Genomic DNA, 20968 nt, shown 5'->3' on the forward strand with positions numbered 1-20968 from the left:
ATTTTCTATATAAAGGAGAAAAAGAGAATTTTATGGAACCCTCTATTCTGTTGATATCGGCGGGATTAATGGGAGCTGCAAGCATTTTCACGCACACCTCGTTCTCATTCATCTCCACCGGTGGAATCTTCGTAACCCTGTTGGAATTAGAATTTTCACTAACGTAATTTAAAATATAAAAAAATAAAATAAATATTTACTATATATACATAAAAAAAATTAACGGTATATATATAGTATAATTTTTTACTGGGGGTGGTGGTAGGAGGACATTGTGAATCTAGAACAGACCTTGTGACGGTGTCGGGAGGGCCGTGTTGGTCGTAGACAACGGCGGTGGATGGCGGAGACATGGTGGCCGGGAAGTTTACGACGGAGGTTTGTGTAGGGACCACCAAATATGAGTGACGAGAAAACATTATCCTACAAAATTTGAGGTATTGTATTAAAGTGTTTAAGTTTTCACTTGGAAACATTTGGGGAAAATGCAGCTACTTATAATGTAAAATGATAATAATAATAATGGAAAAGCAGAAAATGCATCCACATGGCCTTTAACAACTTCCGTTAACAAGAAGGGTACTTTTGATCCAATAGTTTGACGGGAAGGGTACGTAGCTTTGAGCCAAAATATAGTTTAAGGGTATATATGAGCTATTTCGGATAGTTTAAGAGTAACTTTGACCCTTTTCCGTGATAATAATAATAACGAAAAGGTGCATAAAGTAGCTTTCAGTCATGCAAATTGGTACACAATTATCTTTTATCTATTTATTCAGGTATAAAATGTCCTTGATGTCAATCTTTTGAGTTTTTTTTTTGCCCTTATCTTTAACGGTCTAATTAAATGATAACCTCAATTAACAAATTCATTAGAATCTTATTGATTATCCAAACAATTAATTGAGTTAATTAAAAATATCACAAAACATCCACCTACTCCAATTTTTTTAATTTTGAACAAGATACAATCAATAAAATTTGTACGAGGACCCACTTGCTTTTAGACATTGTGGGGATCAAATTGTCATTTAAAGCATTAAATGAAACGAGAGAATGTAAAGTTTGTGTGGAAATTGAAAGAAAAAAGTATATATTATAAGATAAAATAATATTATTTATATACATTCTAGTCTCTTTAAATTCGCGTTATTTTTAAAAATGGTTTTATATTATAAGATAAAATAAGATTGTGTATATTCTATTCTCGTTAAAGTCGCGTTACTTTTAAAAATATATATTTGATATATGCACTGAGAAAAAGACTTAAAAATGTAATAAAGTGAAGTTTTTTAGAAGAATCCTATGGTATAACGAGCACATTATTAGAGCATTACTTTTATCTTAACGGTGTTAGATGATTTTTTTTGTTTATCAAAGTGGCTGTTTAATTTTGAGGTGACGGGAATTCAATACACTTCAAATTTTTGTTTACCAAAGTCCTCAATTTACACCACTTGTTTTTCTTGAGACCTCAATGCACATGTAACATGTGTTTTTTTTTATCATACATTGAATTTTGATTGAGTTCAATATATGTGTTTAAAATATTCTAGGGGTAATAGAATCCCGTAAAATATAAATGTGTAATTGAGAATCATATAATAGGTTGAGGGGGTATTTGACTGTTTTCTCAAAAATATATCCTTAGGCTCAATGGAAATATTATTTTATATAATAAAACGTGATATATATTACATAAATAATTTGATATATATGCGTGTGCAATTTAAATATTATTTTACTTAATTGTATGTGTCAAATAACTAATATTATAAGAAAAGTTATAGCCATCGAATTTGTATTTTTAAATTCAAATTTATCCTATTTTTATATTTTTATAAAATAGTTTTATTTAAATTATATTTTATGTTTGAATCATATTTCATATTACTTTAAACAAAGTATTCAAGTAATAACTATTTATTGCGAAAAACTATGATCAAACATAACTCCATATCCAATTTCAATTATTTTTTAAAATAAAATTTTAAAGAAATCAAACATAATACATGATAGTCCTCATTGGTTGGTGGGAAACCTAATCTTCACATGAACTATGGCTCAAATGATATGTGGGGTTTTTTTTTATACGTTTTTTTAAATATAAATATTATTAATTAGAAGATGTCTTTGTAGTTTTAAATAATAATTAATAATCTTAAACCTTTAAAATGATTAATAGTTTAAGATATTTATTTTTAAAAATTACGATAATTAATTTGAGATAAAAGAGAGAGTGAGAGAATAATATTTAAACGTGATAGGTGGGAATACCCAATCCCCTCTCAAACATGTTATATATATGAGTAAAAAATGTATTTTTTGTATAATAAACAAGTAAAAATGAACAATAACATATTTTGTGCGAAATTTTCACATACTTGAATCTGAACAATAACATAGTTTAATTTTTTACAACGTAGGGGTGGTGGTAGGAGGACATTGTGAATCTTGAACGGACCTTGTGATGGTGTCGGGTGGGCCGTGTTGATAGTAGACAACGGCGGTGGATGGCGGAGACATGGTGGTTGGGAAGTTTACGACGGAGGTTTGTTTAGGGACGACCAAATTTGAGTGACAAGAAAACATTATCCTACAAAATTTGATGTATTGTATTAAAGTGTTTTTAAGTTTTCACTTGGAAACATTTGGGGAAAATGCAGCTACTTATAATTAAAAATGATAATAATAGTAACAATACGGAAAATGATTTAAAATATCTCATAATTATGTGATTTGGTACAAAATTATCCTTTATCTATTTATTCAGGTATAAAATACTTTCGACGTCAATCTTTTGACTCTTTTTTGTCCTTATCTTTAACGGTCTAATTAAATAATAACTTCAATTAACAAATTCATTACAATCCTGTTGATTACCCTAACAATTAATTGAGTTAATTAAAAATATCACAAAACATCCACCTACTCCAAAAAAGATTTACTATAACGTTGTGGGGCTCAATTGTCTTGTACTATCAAGAAAACTTGTACAGGATCCACTAACTTTTAGACATTATGGGGCTCAAATTATCATTTAAAGTACTAAATGAAACGAGAGAATGTTTAAAGTTTGTGTGGAAATTGAAAGAAAAAAAGTGTATATTATAAGATAAGATAATATTTATATACACTCTATTCTTTTTAAACTCGTGTTATTTTTAAAAATGGTTTTATATTATAAGATAAAAAATAAGATTGTGTATATTTTATTCTCTTCAAACTCGCGTTACTTTTAAAAATAGATATTTAATATATGGACTGAGAAAATGACTTAAACGTGTAACAAAGTGAAATTTTTTAGAAGTATCTTATGATATATATAAAGAGCATATTATTAGAGTATTTCTTTTATCTTAACGGTGTTAGATGATTTTTTTTGTTTATCAAAGTAGCTGTTTAATTTTGAGGTGACGGGAATCCAATACCCTCCATTTTTTTGTTTACCAAAGTCTTCAATTGACACCACACTTGTTTTTCTTGAGACCTCAATGCACATGTAACATGTTTTTTTTTCATTAGTGTTTGGTATCACATTGAAATTTGATTAAGTTCAGATTCACGTCGAAAAGTTTCATATTGAAAGGTAACTTAAATTCGAGATCTTTAATTAAAAATAAAAAAATATTTATCACTCCACCAGAATTTTGGTTGATGCACGTGTTATCTGAGGTTTTCAAGTTTTCTTTTAAATAAGGGGTCAGTTGAGTTGTACTATTCACTACTAGAAAGTGAAGATACAACGACATTTGAGTGCAGAGAATTATCCACCATTTAAAAAAATGTAGATAATTAATAAGCGACATTTATTTACGATAAATATAAAAATGTTACTTAATTATTTAAACATATAAATAAATGTTTGTAAGAAATACAATGACATTTATTCACGACACACAGATAAAACATCTTTTAGTGATCAAATGGACAAGACTTGGTTGTATTGTGATATTTTTTTTCTTTTTCGTCTTCTTCTTATTATTAAAACAAGAAATAACACGTGATATGATTATTCAACTTGAAAAATATATCCTCAGGCTCAATGGAAATATTATTTTACATAATAACAAGTGGTATATATTACATAATTTGATATATATATGCATGTGCTATTTATATATTATTTTATTTAATTGTATGAGTCAAATAACTAATATAAGAAAAGTTATAGCCAACAAATCTGCATTATAAAATTCAAATTTATCCTATTTTTATATTTTAATAAAATAGTTTTATTTAAATTATATTTTATGTTTGAATCGTATTTCATATTTCTTTAAACAAAGTATTCAAGTTCGAATTATTTATTTCAAAAATGTATGATCAAACATAACTCTAGATTCAATTTTAAATTTTTTAAAATAAAATTAAAATAATCATTTTCATGATCAAATATCACGAAAAATCTTATTAAGTGACATAATACATGATAGTACTCATTGGTAGGTGGGAAACCTAATCTCCTATCCGCATCTTCGCATTAACTTCAAATTATACTTCCTCTGTTCCTAATTATTTGTTCACTTTTGAATTGACACACCTATTAAAAGAAACAATGATTGACATAGTGAGTTTACCATTTTACCCCAATTAATTATGAAGTAGATGAATTAAAAACTTGAGATTTTAATTTTTTTTTTACTTTTTTCAAAATAATTAATTGAGGATATAATAGGTAAAAAAAATTGTCCTTTCTTGATTTGTCAAAATGAACAAGTAAATAAGGACAACTAAAAAAAAAATGGACAAGTAATTAGAGACAGAGGGAGTATGTGGTGTATATTTTTTATACATTTTTTTAAAATTTAAAAATCATTAATTAGAAGATGTCTTTGTAGTTTTTATTTTTTAATGATAATTATCATTTAAAATAGAGTTTAAAAAATAATAATTAATTATCTAAACTTTAAAAATGATTGATAGTTTAAGATATTTATTTTTAAAAATTACGGAATTAGTTTGAGATAAAAGAGAGGGTGATAGAATAATATATAAACGTGGTAAGTGGGAAAAGTGTCATTAAGAAATCATTTCCTCAATCATTTTCCCAATATATTTTATTTTATTATTATAAATAGAAAGCATTGTAGACCTATCAACTTGTGTCTTCAAACCTTCTAAAGTTGTCTTCTTTTCCCTCTTAACATTTTTGTCACATAAAAAATGGATTTTAATGAACAAATTAAAGTTAAAATCATGTCCAAAAAACTCATAAAACCATCCTCACAAACACCAAATCACCTCAATAATTACAAATTATCTTTTTTTATCAACTAGCTGAGCAAACACATATGCCATTTGTTCTATTTTATCCCAAAAATAACTCTAAAATTACTACAAAAACTATGGTACAACATCTTAAAGAATCACTTTCTAAGATTTTGACTAATGTATATCCTGCTACTGATAGATTTCATGAAATAAATCTTCAATTATTTGTCAAGATCAAGGTGTTACATTAATAAAAGCCAATGTTATTCGTCGTATGAACTATGAATTTATTTTTCTCAGGCTCCGTGGAAATATAATTTTACGTAATAACAAGTGATATATATTACATAATTTGATATATATGTGCCATACAAATATTATTTTATTTAATTGTATGAGTCAAATAACTAATATAAGAAAAGTTATAGCTAACGAATCTGCATTATTAATTTTTTTAAAATAAAATTAAAAAAATAATTTTCGTGATCAAATATGACGAAAAATCTTATTAAGTGACATAATACATGATAGTACTCATTGGTTGGTGGGAAACCTAATCTCCTATCTACTTCTTCACATTAGCTTCAAATTATACTGCCTCTGTTCCTAATTACTTGTTCACTTTTGAATTGACACACCTATTAAGAAAAATAATGATTGACATAGTAAGTTTATCATTTTACCCCTATTAATTATGAAGTAGATGAATTAATTACTTAAGATTTTCAAAAAATTCTACTTTTTTCAAAATATTTAATTGAGGATATAATAGGTTAAAAAAATTGCCCTTTCTTGATTTGTCAAAATGGATAAGTAAATACGGACGACGAAAAAAAGAAAAATGGACAAGTAATTAGGGACAGAGGGAGTATGTGGTGTTTATTTTTTATTCGTTTTTTTAAAATTTAAAAATCAATAATTAGTAATTAGAAGATGTCTTTATAGTTTTTACTTTTTAATGATAATTATTATTAAAAATAGAATTTAAAAAATAATAATTAATTATCTAAACTTTTAAAATGATTGATAGTTTAATATATTTATTTTTAAAATTACGGTAATTAATTTAAGATAAAAGAGAGAACGATAGAATAATATTTAAACGTGGTAGGTGGGAAAAGTGTCATTAAGAAATCATTTTCTCAATCATTTTCCCATTATATTTTATTTTATTATTATAAATAGAAAGCATTGTAGATCTATCAACTTGTGTCTTCAAACCTTCTAAAATTGTCTTTTTTTCCCTCTTAACATTTTTGTCACATAAAAAATGGATTTTAATGACCAAATTAAAGTTAAAATCATGTCCAAAAAACTCATAAAACCATCCTCACCAACACCAAATCACCTCCAAAATTACAAATTATCTTTTTTTTAATCAACTAGCTGAGCAAACACATATGCCATTTGTTCTATTTTATCCCAAAAATAACTCTAAAATTACCACAAATACTATGGTACAACATCTTGAAGAATGACTTTCTAAGATTTTGACTAATGTATATCCTGCTGTTGGTAGATTTCATGAAAATAAATCTTCAATTATTTGTCAAGATCAAGGTGTTACATTAATAAAAGTCAAGGTTAATCATCGTATGAACTATGAATTTATTTTCCTCAGGCTCAATGGAAATATTATTTTACATAATAACAAGTGATATATATTACATAATTTGATATATATGTGCCATTTAAATATTATTTTATTTAATTGTATGAGTCAAATAACTAATATAAGAAAAGTTATAGCTAACGAATCGGCATTATTAAATTCAAATTTATCCTATTTTTATATTTTTTATAAAATTGTTTTATTTAAATTATATTTTATGTTTGAATCGTATTTCATATTTCTTTAAACAAAGTATTCAAGTTTGAATTATTTATTGTGAAAATGTATGATCAAACATAACTCAAGATTCAATTCTAATTTTTTTAAAATAAAATTAAAAAAATAATTTTTGTGATCAAATATGACGATAAATCTTATTATGTGACATAATACATGATAGTACTCATTGGTTGGTGGGAAACCTAATCTCCTATCTACTTCTTCACATTCGCTTCAAATTATACTCCCCAGTTCCTAATTACTTGTCCACTTTTGAATTGACACACCTATTAAGAAAAATAATGATTGACATAGTAAGTTTACCATTTTACCCCTATTAATTATGAAGTAGATGAATTAATTACTTAAGATTTTCAAAAAATTCTACTTTTTCAAAATAATTAATTGAGGATATAATAGTTATAAAAAATTGTCCTTTCTTGATTTGTCAAAATGGACAAGTAAATAGGGACAACTAAAAAAAGAAAAATGGACAAGTAATTAGGGACAGATGGAGAATGTTGTGTTTATTTTTTATTCGTTTTTTTAAAATTTAAAAATCATTAATTAAAAGATGTCTTTATAGTTTTTACTTTTTAATGATAATTATTATTAAAAATAGAATTTAAAAAATAATAATTAATTATCTAAACTTTTAAAATGATTGATAGTTTAATATATTTATTTTTGAAATTACGGTAATTAATTTAAGATAAAAGAAAGAATGATAGAATAATATTTAAACGTGGTAGGTGGGAAAAGTGTCATTACGAAATCATTTTCTCAATCATTTTCCCAATATATTTTATTTTATTATTATAAATAGAAAGCATTGTAGACCTATCAACTTGTGTCTTCAAACCTTCTAAAATCGTCTTTTTTTCCCTCTTAACATTTTTGTCACATAAAAAATGGATTTTAATGACCAATTTCAAGTTAAAATCATGTCCAAAAAACTCATAAAACCATCCTCACCAACACCAAATCACCTCCAAAATTACAAATTATCTTTTTTTAATCAACTAGCTGAGCAAACACATATGCCATCTGTTCTATTTTAGCCCAAAAATAACTCTAAAATTACCACAAATACTATGGTACAACATCTTGAAAAATGACTTTCTAAGCTTTTGACTAATGTATATCCTGCTGCTGGTAGATTTCATGAAAATAAATCTTCAATTATTTGTCAAGATCAAGGTGTTACATTAATAAAAGTCAAAGTTAATCAACGTATGAACTATGAATTTATTTTCCACAGGCTCAGTGGAAATATTATTTTACATAATAACAAGTGATATATATTACATAATTTGATATATATGTGCCATTTAAATATTATTTTATTTAATTGTATGAGTCAAATAACTAATATAACGAATCTGCATTATTAAATTCAAATTTAACCTATTTTTCTAATTTTTATAAAATTGTTTTATTTAAATTATATTTTATGTTTGAATCGTATTTCATATTTCTTTAAACAAAGTATTCAAGTTCGAATTATTTATTGTGAAAATGTATGATCAAACATAACTCAAGATTCAATTCTAATTTTTAAAAATAAAATTAAAAAAATAATTTTCGTGATCAAATATGATGAAAAATCTTATTAAGTGACATAATACATGATAGTACTCATTGGTTTGTGGTAAACCTAATCTCCTATCTACTTCTTCACATTAGCTTCAAATTATACTCCCTCTGTTCCTAATTACTTGTCCACTTTTGAATTGTCACACCTATTAAGAAAAACAATAATTGACATAGTAAGTTTATCATTTTACCCTATTAATTATGAAGTAGATGAATTAATTACTTAAGATTTTCAAAAAATTCTACTTTTTTCAAAATAATTAATTGAGGATATAATAGGTAAAAAAAATTGTCCTTTCTTGATTTGTCAAAATGGACAAGTAAATAGGGACAACTAAAAAAAGAAAAATGGACAAGTAATTAGGGACAGAGGGAGAATGTGGTGTTTATTTTTTATTCGTTTTTCTAAAATTTAAAAATCATTAATTAGAAGATGTCTTTGTAGTTTTTATTTTTTAATGATAATTATTATTAAAAATAGAATTTAAAAAATAATAATTAATTATCTAAACTTTTAAAATGATTGATAGTTTAATATATATATATATATATATATATTTAAAAATTACGGTAATTAATTTGAGATAAAAGAGAGAGTGATAAAATAATATTTAAACATATGTTTTGAATGGGTGCACTATTAATTATTTCTTAATTTCTATCAGTTTCTTAAGATAGATATACATATATACACATGATTTTTTTCGAAATTAATGGATGCACGTGCACCCCTACTTAATAAGGTAGGTCCTCCTCTGGATACGCTATCTTGTTGTTTGTTTATATTAATATTAATAGTTGTATATAATATTGCTCCTGCAGTTTCTATTTTTTTTTTTGTTACTATCTGTTGTTTCTTGTACCTCGATTATTGTATTATTTTGTTGTAGTTTCCATTCTGTTACTATCTAATAATTTATTTTTTATATGTTATTTCTTGTACTTCCACTTTGTTAGATTTTTTTTTTTTGAGCCAAATGTCTATCTAATACAACTTCTTTACTTTTGAAGTAGGATATATAAGATTTGTGTACGCTCTATTTTCGCTAAACTCTAGTTTATGAAACTACAATAAATATGTTATATTATAGTAATCAATTGGAGATTTATTATTGAAAAACTATCTTTCCTTGTATGTATATTCTTTTCTACATTAATTTTGACAAGTTCTTCTTCATTGTCATTCATGAACTTGAAGTCATGATTAATGATCTTAGTTATCGCAATAAAATGGACATTAATAACTTGTTGGATAGATGAAAATGATACATGTTCAGAAGTTCAGAGCTTAGAAGAAATTATGGATATCATTGAAAAGTTATTGTTGATGATAAAGTTGAAGATGATACAATACATTTAGAACCAATCACGCGTAAGGAAAACACTTATCACATTTAGAACTCTTCACAATTTATTATGCAGTTCAAAAAGACAACACCGCGAATGTAATAAGAAAAGTTAGAGATGAGCTTCAACGAGATTAAATTTTAACAGTGGAATCATATTTCACTAAATTATTTTAAATATATTTGTACTTTTAAAGAATTATTAATTTATAATATTAATGGGACCATATATTTATATATGAGTCTTCTGAAAATATATTTTATCAAAATGGGTAATTTTTTTCATTGGCCCAAGTCGAGATCGAAAGAAAATATTATCTTAAAGAAGTTATTAATTAACCAAGTATTAATTTAGTAAGATTTTATTGTATAATATTAATTAAGTGTTTCAATATTTTCCAACATTAACACCTTGTTTGGATGGTTGTTACATGTTGTATTGTATTGTATCGTTAGTTTAAATACAATGTTTGTTTTGATTGTTACTTAAATTCTATTGTATCGTATTATTGGCAAACAATGAAAAGACTCATTTTATGTAACAACCGATTTGGTGTGATCGCGTGGTTACCTTAATATTTTCTTCTTGTTTTATCTTTATTTTTTATTTAATAATCATATTTCATCTTTTATACTACCATTTCATCATAGCTCTATTCCGTACCCTACTTTTCTTATAGATTTATCACTTAATTTATGAATGTATGACATTATATAGCGACAAAAAAGGATATAATATATCTAAACATTGTATCCATTAAAACAATACAGTACGATACAATACAACACAATACAATACAATATAAAGCAATATGTAACAACCATTCAAATAAAGTGTGAGTAGGTTGAGTCCTAATAAATGAATTGAACTAATAAATGCATCTATTTTTCTTTGAGTTAATGTTTCGCACGTACATGTCCTTACGTATGGCCCCATTGAGGTCCCAATTTATTCCCATCATCACCTGAAGACAACATTTTTAAATTAAATTCACGTGTTATTTGGTTCTTGTATCTAACGTTATCTAGTTTTTTTCTAAATAAAGGGTTAGTTGAGTTAAATTATTGTACTGACGTTTTCAATGTCTACCCAAATAAAGTGTTAGAATACCTAATTAATAAGTAAAGCTATTATTTTATAGTTTATTTTAGATAAAACATTATGTGAGGCGATCATACACTTGGTAAGTAAACGCATGAACTAGTTGAATGGGGTTCGACATCTACTCTATATACCTAAAAAATAATTTTAATCATATATAAATAATAATATTTTCCATCTAAAGGGATTCGTAACCCCTGACAATATGCTGGCTCCGGCCCTTGCTTGGTTGCATTATTGAAAATATATCTTCCCCAATATATCCTTTTAACATTATTTTTAACATGTTCTTTTTCTTCATTATCTTTTTGAAGATCCAGTTCAGCTTAAGGTGTAATACTTGAAATTTAGCAATAACTTTTATTTGTCGCTATTTGTAGGTTTTTATGCATAATAATTTAGGAGTTTACTTATTTTTCTTTGAGTTGATGTTTCGATAAATACATAAATTGGCATGTCTTCATTAGTAGCGGAGCAAGAATATGGGAAAAAGGACAAATATACCCCTGAACTGTCGTAAATGGTATGGAGATACCCTCCGTCATACTTTTGGGACATTGGTGCCCCTGCTGTCAAAAAACTAGAGCATATATGCCCTTCACTCTAACGGAAGACTAAATAGACACTTTGTTTGGATGGTTGTTACGTATTGTTTCATAATGTATTATATTATATTGTATTGTGTTATATTGTATCGTATTATATTATTTTAATGAATACAGTGTTTGGATAGATTGTATCCAAGTGCAAACCAAGAGGTTGCCAAGGGATTCACCCGAACCCCCTCAACAAAAAATTATATTGTATATTTAAGATATTTTTGAGACTTAGTACTAAATATCAATTAATAGGGGTAACAATAATGGGCTAAGTCTGAAACTTGTTTAAGACCCTATGCCACTTGACCCATATGTTGAGATAAGTTAGTACTAAATATCAATTAACAGTTTTTAAATTATAACTCACGAGAAAAAAAAAATTAAAAAAATCACACCGCTTAACAAAAGGGGCAATTTAGTACTAAGTCTCAAAAATACCTTAAATATACAAGGGAAAAAGAATAAATATTCCCCTGAACTATCGTAAATGGTATGCAAATACCCTCCGTCATACATTTGCGACATTGGTGCCCCTGCCGTCCAAAAACTCGAGCATATATACCCTTTATACTAATGGACATACACGTGTCATAATCTTATCCACCGATCCGACATTTATCAACGGATAAGATTGTGCCACGTGTCCCTATTTAGTATTCCGTTAGAGTGAAGGGCATATATGCTCTAGTTTTTAGACGGCAGGGGCACCAATGTTCCAAAAGTATGACGGAGGGTATCTGCATACCATTTACGATAGTTCGGGGGAATATTTGTCTCTTTTCCCAATATACAATATAATTTTTTGTTGAGGGGTTCGGGTGTACCCCTCGACAACCTCTAGGTCTGAGCCTGGATACAATCTATTCAAACACCGTATTCATTAAAATAATATAATACGATACAATATAACACAATACAATACAGTATAATAAATTAAGAAACAATACGTGACAACCATCCAAACAAAATGTAGGTAGGTTGAGTAGTCCTAATAAATGAATTGAACTAAGAAATGCATCTTTTTTTTCTTTGAGTTAATGTTTCGATACGTACATGTCCTTACGCGTGGCCCATTGAGGTCCAAATTTGATTCTCGTATCTTAACGTAATCAAGTTTTTCTAAAATAACAGGTTAGTTGAGTTGTATTATTGTATGTACTAACACCTTTACAAAGTCTACACAAATAAAGTGTTTAATACTCCCTTCGTCCCTTTTTATATGTCGCATTTTTGCATTACACCTGCATTCAGGGGCAAATCTATGAGCACCTGTGGGGATGCCTCGACACCTAGTGATCTCAGAAAAAACTCTCTCTCTCTATCTCTCTCTCTATATATATATATATTCTTTGTCACCCACTAAACAAAATGGTGAATGGTTCAATTGGTAAAACAGATAATTCGCCACACGGGCAGCACAGGTTTCAATCTCGCGGACAACGTTAATTTTTTGGAGCTCTTTCTTTCTTTCTTTCCTTTATTTTTTTTGTCTTTTTCATTTATGTGTGAATGCCTTTTCTTTTCCTTCCATTCATTCTTATTTATTTATTAGTATTCTTTATTAATTCAAATTGACTCCTATTCACCATAATTAATTCTTATTTTTTTCACTTTCTCCTTCACTAATTATTAATTTCTTGATATGAGTGTTGTGTGTTTATTCTTTATCTATTACTTTCTCCTTCACTAATTATTAATCTCTTGATATGAGTATTGTGTGTTATTCTTTATCTATTAATGAGTACTGAATTATGAATGTGATATAAATATTATTAAGAATATATTATTAGTAGTTTTATAAAAATATAAGTTTTAAAAATGATGGATATTATTATTAGAGTTCTTTTAATTTAAGTAAGATGACTAGGTTGAAACTAAAACTTTTTATTCTCTTTGTTATATATTTGCAACAACATATAAAGTCAATGAAATAATAAATATAGTAAGTTAACACTATTAGATAATTTATACAAGCTCAAATTTTAGTGAGAAAAATCTCTTTTTTTTCCTCAAAGAATAAGGCCACTAATTCGTAAAAAGAAATAAAAATTGAATTGTTTAGTTATCTCTAATCTGATAATATCGAAAAGAAAATGTTACTAACATGCATACTTGAACGATTTGTTTATAAAGATCGAAAAAAGACAAATAACTCAAATTGTAACCCAAAATTAAAGCAACCGACCCGCTTATCATACTTTAACATTGTGGCATCCAAGACCTCCAAATCCTAGTTCCGCATCTGTTTGCATTAAGAAATGATATAACTTTACCCTTCTATCATTATTTAATGTTTTCTTAAGTCAAATTTATATATAATAAATGATGAATACATTTTCAAGATTAATTAACTACTCTATCAAGGGTATAATAGGCAAAATATGGTAATTTATGCAAAAATTTTATAAAATGACAAGTATTGTGATCCAACTATTTATAGAAAGGGATGACATATAAAAAGGGACGGAGGGAGTACATTATTAAGTAAGAATATTATTTTATAATTTATTTTAGATAAAACATGATGAAAACTTAAATATAAATATTATACTAATTTCTTTAACAAATTAAATTAAACTTTTATATTAAACGATCAGACAATTATTGCATTACTAAAAATATATCTTCCCTAATATATCATGTTTAACATTATTTTTCACATGTTCTTTTTCTTATTCTCTAGCGGATGTAAACTGCACTAGAAAAGTACTCCTTCATTCTTAACCAAAAGGTCTCGGGTTCGAGTCTCCTTGGGTACGGAGGCGCCTTTGTTAGGGAGCGCTTTACCCCCCACCCTCCCCTCAATGTGGGACTTTTCGGCGCGAATTCGGATTTAATCGGGCTCCAATGTGGGTACTGAACACCGGATGGAAAATAAAAAAAAAAACCTTTGTCACACCATTGATCCTTCAGATAGTCACTATGTGGTAACAGCCTACAAATCACATAAGGAATGTAAACCACACTAGGCAAATTTTATACGACTAGCTCAATTCAAAAGATATTAATAGAAAATTGATCCCGAATCATTCATATGAATGACAACTATTTAAACCAACTGAGTCATCATGAAGAAGAATATAACAAATCAAATGAAGCTTAATTTTACACGAGAGTATCACATACTTTATAAGTAACATTGTGTATTTCTTTTACAGCTAAGCATTGAAACTAGTGAAAGCAACCAGACTTGTGATTTTTTCTTTTGTCTTGTTGTAATTATTAAAACAAGAAATGACGTGAAAAATAATGGAATTCCCAACTTTTGGATCACCTTGGAAAAAATCGTGATTTGTACAAACATAAGTTCACATATTTAATGCCCCGTGACAAAAATAGATTATACGAATTTTCACCTCCCACCTTATAGTACGATTTCCCATTACCCTTTTTTCTTCACCTACCCTAATTTATTTGTCAAATTTGAATCTGATACACTCATTAGAAAACAATGACTGACATGATCACTATTTTAGCATGTTATCTTTATTTATTACTTTCTCCTTCACTAATTATTAACGTATCTTAACGTAATCAAGTTTTTCTAAAATAACGAGTTAGTTGAGTTGTATTATTGTATGTACTAACACCTTTACAAAGTCTACCCAAATAAAGTGTTTAATACTCCCTCCGTCCCTATTTATATGTCGCATTTTTACATTACACTTGCATTCAGGGGCGGATCTATGGGCACCCGTGGGGATGCCACGACACCTAGTGATCACAGAAAAAACTCTCTCTCTCTCTCTCTCTCTCTCTCTCTCTCTCTCTATATATATATATATATATATATATATATATATATATATATATAGAGAGTACTGAGTAGGATTACCAAAAACTTCTCGCTCTGTATTGTCTGATATACGATGCTACGCAGTATTAGATTTTTGGGAAGTAATAATTTAAATGAGAAGACCGATACGCAGTACTATAATACATTTAGAAACAAAACGAGATTTGAATAGCTTATATTTCGAATATAAGAGACTAAATCGGACTAAAGAAGATAATATAAGGTTAGATTACCTAATAGAAACAATATCTAGATTAGAATATAAATATATTACACAGTTAAAATTCAGACATAATATATGAAAACACATCCTTTTGCTAAACAACTACGACTAAGATATTAATATTTATACAGAGAAATACAAATAAAATTAGAATTGTTAAAATTAAAACAAGCAATAAGTGGGTGGGGTTAATGAAGAAGTTTTTAAGAATACAGGTTAAAGGGAAGAGATGAACGGGGCAGTAACATTAAAAAAAAAAAAAGAAGGAAAAAACAGGATATATATGAGATAAACATGACCAGACACGAGTAAGAGGGAGTACTGAGTAGGATTTACAACAATCTGAATTTCTACTATTCTGCTATTTTGCCGATTTCTGTTATTCTGTTGTATTAGTTCTGTTATCTAAAATCTATTGTATTTTCTGTAAAAAAATTTATTTTGTCGATTTCTGTTATTCTGCTGTATTAGTTATGTTATCTAAAATATGTTGTATTTTCTGTAAATTTTTTTATTTTATGTATTTTCTGTATTTTTGGTATCAGAGCGAGAAGTTTTTGGGAAGTAATAATTTAAATGAGAAGACCGCTACGCAGTACTATAATAGCTACTATGACTTTGTACACTAAAGTCTTCCAAGTCTTGATTAGTTGCTTCAATGGCAGCTGTTTTTATTATGTATTCAGGGTTTATAATATCTAATTTACATACTACCTTATTATTTTCCCAGTATTTTAAAGGTTTTTCTCCTATTATTTCCATTTCGTCTAATATTTTTACTATGTTTTCTAAGTCCTTAGGACTTTTAATTGTACCTATCCTGTTGATTCCTGTTTGGAAATTATAGAATTCATTTTCTACTTCTATTAGAGTATAATCTTTTTCTCTTATATCATATTCTTCTTCTTCCTCCTATTGTTCTGTTGGGCCTAACTCTTTACAACATTGGCTTTTATCTTTGCAGTTTTTACAACATATCTGTGAACTATCATTTTCAGAAGTGCTTGGAGATATACCAGCTTGTCTTCCTTTTGTTTCAAATTTAATAGTTTGTACTGGTGTATAAGTAAGATGCTTAGTTATACAAATATAATCATAAGAAATGCTTTTTGGCTTTATTTAGATACATATTACAAATAAATACATTTTTCTGCTGATTATAGTAGGACATACATTTGCTAAAAATATAGACTTAGAAGAATTACAAATAAATACAATCCTACTCATATATATATATATATATATTTTGCCACCCACAAAACAAAATGGTGAATAGTTCAATTGGTAAAACAGATGATTCACCACACGGGCAGCACATATTTGAATCTCGTGGACAACATTAATTTTTTGGAGCTCTTTCTTTCTTTCCTTTATTTTTTTTGTCTTTTTCATTTATGTGTGACCTTTTCTTTTCCTTCCCTTCATTCTTATTTATTTATTAGTATTCTTTATGAATTCAAATTGACTCCTATTTACTATAATTAATTCTTATTTTTTCCATTTTCTCCTTCACTAATTATTAATCTCTTGATATGAGTGTTGTGTGTTATTTTTTATCTATTAATGAGTACTGAATTATGAACGTGATATAAATATTATTAAGAATATACTATTAGTAGTTTTATAAAAATGTAAGTTTTAAAAATAATGGTTATTATTATTAGAGTTCTTTTAATTTAAGTAAGATGACTAGGTTGAAACTAAAACTTTTTATTCTCTTTGTTATATATTTGCAACAACACATAAAGTCAATGAAATATTAAATATAGTAAGTTAACACTATTAGATAATTTATACAAGCTCAAATCTTAGTGAGAAAAATCTCTTTTTTTCCTCAAAGAATAAGGCCACTAATTCGTAAAAAGAAATAAAAATTGAATTGTTTAGTTATCTCTAATATGATAATATCGAAAAGAAAATGTTACTACCATGCATACTTGATCGATTTGTTTATAAAGATTGGAAAAAGACAAATAACTAGAATTGTAACCCAAAATTAAAGCAACCGACCCGCTTATCATACTTTAACATTGTGGCATCCAGGTCCTCCAAATACTAGATCCGCATCTGTTTGCATTAAGAAATGATGTAACTTACCCTTCTATCCTTATTTAATGTTTTCTTAAGTCAACTTTATATATAATATAAATGATGAATACATTTTCAAGATTAATTAACTACTCTATCAAGGGTATAATAGGCAAAATATGGTAATTTATGCAAAAATTTTATAAAATGACAAGTATTGTGATCCAACTATTTATAGAAAGGGATGACATATAAAAAGGGACGGAGGGAGTACATTATTAAGTAAGAATATTATTTTATAATTTATTTTAGATAAAACATGATGAAAACTTAAATATAAATATTATACTAATTTCTTTAACAAATTAAATTAAACTTTTATATTAAACGATCAGACAATTATTGCATTACTAAAAATATATCTTCCCTAATATATCATGTTTAACATTATTTTTCACATGTTCTTTTTCTTATTCTCTAGCGGATGTAAACTGCACTAGAAAAGTACTCCTTCATTCTTAATCAAAAGGTCTCGGATTCGAGTCCCCTTGGGTACGGAGGCGCCTTTGTTAGGGAGCGCTTTACCCCCCACCCTCCCCCCAATGTGGGACTTTTCGGCGCGAATTCGGATTTAATCGGGCGTCAATGTGAATACCGAACACCAAATGGGAAATTAAAAAAAAAACCCTTTGTCACACCATTGGTCCTTCAGATAGTCACTATGTGGTAACAGCCTACAAATTACATAAGGGATGTAAATCACACTAGACAAATTTTATGTGACTAGCTCGATTCAGAAGATATTGAAAGAAAATTGATCCCGAATCATTCATATGAATGACAACCATTTAAACTAACTGAGTCATAACGCAGAACAATATAACAAATCAAATGAGGCTTAATTTTACACGAGAGTATCACATACTTTATAAGTAACATTGTGTATTACTTTTACAGCTAAGCATTGAAACTAGTGAAAGCAACCAGACTTGTGATTTTTTCTTTGTCTTGTTGTAATTATTAAAACAAGAAATGACGTGAAAAATAATGGAATTCCCAACTTTTGGATCACCTTGGAAAAAATCGTCATTGTACAAACATAATTGGTATCACGTTCACATATTTAATGCCCCGTGACAAAAATAGATTATACGAGTTTTCACCTCCCACCTTATAGTACGTTTTTTCTTCACCTACCCTAATTTATTTGTCAAATTTTAATCTGATACACTCATTAGAAAACAATGACTGACATGATCACTATTTTAGCATGTTATCCTTATTAATTGATATATTTAGTACTAAATCTCAAAAATATCTTAAATATACAACATAATTTTTTGTTGAGGGGGTTTGATAACCCCTCGGCAACCTCTAGGTCTGCACCTGAATACAATCTATTCAAACACTATATTTATTAAAATAATATAATACGATACAATATAACACAATACAATACAATATAATACATTATGAAACAATACGTAACAACCATCCAAACAAAGTGTCGGTAGGTTGAGTAGTCCTAATAAATGCATCTTTTTTTCTTTGCCAAACACATATACAACCCCTCAAACTTGCCCTCATTTTTCATTTTGGCACTCCAATTTAGCCTTGTTTCATTTTAACCCTTTAACTCCATTTTTTCTGTACCATTTAAACACTTATACTAATTTTTATGATTTCTTTTTATCCATGTTCTTCAATTGCAATTTCTTGTTTTAAAAAAATAGATGTGTGCCTGTTAATTTTCGTTAAAAAAATAAACATTCACGAACGAACATAAAAATTTTCAAATAATAATATTATTTTTTGATATTTCTCTGTATTTTCGCATGAAAATAAATTGACGAAAGTTCTTTGATTTTCTTTCTTAAACATTCAATTAAATTAAATAACACTATTTTTTTATTTTTTTTCTTATCATCTAGGCTATCTAAATTTAACGCAAATATTCACTTTTATTTTTAATATAAATCAATATGAATAAAAAAACCCATCTTCAAAAAGACTCGACTGACTTTGTTAATAACACTACTAAAAAAAGACTCTTGTTCATTGCTAATAACACTACTAAACAATGTTAAAACTCGACTGACTTTGTTAGGTTGTCGGTGATTTTAAAGAAAGAAAACCAACACAATAGGAGTAGGCCATTCCAGATAGGCTGCTTTTGCTATTATTGAATCTTTTTTCACACAAAAATACGTAACACTCTTAAAAAGAAATTATTATTTTTTAAAAAGAATTGTTTTTTGTTAATTTTTAATTTTTTAACTAAAATTAACTGACACATGTCGTTTTAAATAAGAAGTTGCAATTGAAGAATATATATAAAAATAAAGAAATCATAAAAAATAGTATAAGTGTTTAAATGGTACAGAAAAAATGGAGTTTAAGGGTTAAAATGGAACAAGGCTAAGTTGGAGTGCCAAAATGAAAGATAAGGGCAAGTTTGAGGGGCTGTATATGTATTTGGCCTTTTTTCTTTGATGAGTTAATGTTTCAATATGTACATGTCCTTAAGCGTGGCCCATTGAGGTCCCAATTTGATTCTCGTATCTTAACGTAATCAAGTTTTTTCTAAAATAAAGGGTTAGTTGAGTTGTATTATTGTATGTACTAACACCTTACAAAGTCTACCCAAATAAAGTGTTTAATACTTTCTCCGTCCCTTTTTATATGTCACATTTTCACTTTAAAGCTGCATTCAGGGGAGGATCTATGGTACCCATGGGGTGCCACGGCGCAAGTGATCTCGGGAAAAACTATATATAAGAAAGTAATATATATTTTCTTTGCCACCCACTAAACAAAATATAAATTTTAAAAATGATGGATATTATTATTAGAGTTCTTTTAATTTAAAGGTTTTTTCTATCTTCACCAACGTTCTTGTTAAATAAGATGACTAGGTTGAAATTAAAAATTTTATTCTCTTTGGTATATATTTGCAACAACACATAAAGTCAATGAAATATTAAATATAGTAAGCCAACACTATTAGATAGTTTATACAAGCTCAAATTTTAGTGAGAGAAATCTCTTTTTTCCTAAAAGAATAAGGCCACTCATTCCTAAAAAGAAATAAAAAATTGACTTGTTTAGTTATCTCTAATCTGATAATATCGAAAAGAAAATATTACTAACATGCATGTTTGATCAATTTGTTTATAAAAATCTAAAAAAGATAAATAACTCGAATTGTAACCCAAAATTAAAGCAACCTGCCC

General features: G+C 27.4%; 1 protein-coding gene across 2 annotated transcripts in view; it reads right to left on the reverse strand.

Moving 5' to 3' along the window:
- LOC125850848 (enoyl-[acyl-carrier-protein] reductase, mitochondrial-like) overlaps positions 1–20968 on the reverse strand; it is a 41502-nt gene that overhangs the window by 2793 nt on the left and 17741 nt on the right. The window contains exons 1-2 of one of the 2 annotated variants that reach the window (XM_049530690.1): positions 292–462; positions 40–137 (exon numbers count right to left, since the gene is read on the reverse strand). The exons of the other annotated variant lie outside the window; for it this stretch is intronic. Coding sequence (XP_049386647.1) covers positions 40–137; positions 292–419 — 226 coding nt within the window. The 5' untranslated portion in view covers positions 420–462. Of the gene's footprint in view, positions 1–39; positions 138–291; positions 463–20968 lie in introns of those variants that run through there. 2 annotated transcript variants of the gene reach the window in all.

This window comes from Solanum stenotomum, unplaced genomic scaffold (assembly GCF_019186545.1).
Source record: "Solanum stenotomum isolate F172 unplaced genomic scaffold, ASM1918654v1 scaffold19785, whole genome shotgun sequence".
In the NCBI taxonomy this organism is placed as follows: Eukaryota; Viridiplantae; Streptophyta; class Magnoliopsida; order Solanales; family Solanaceae; genus Solanum; species Solanum stenotomum.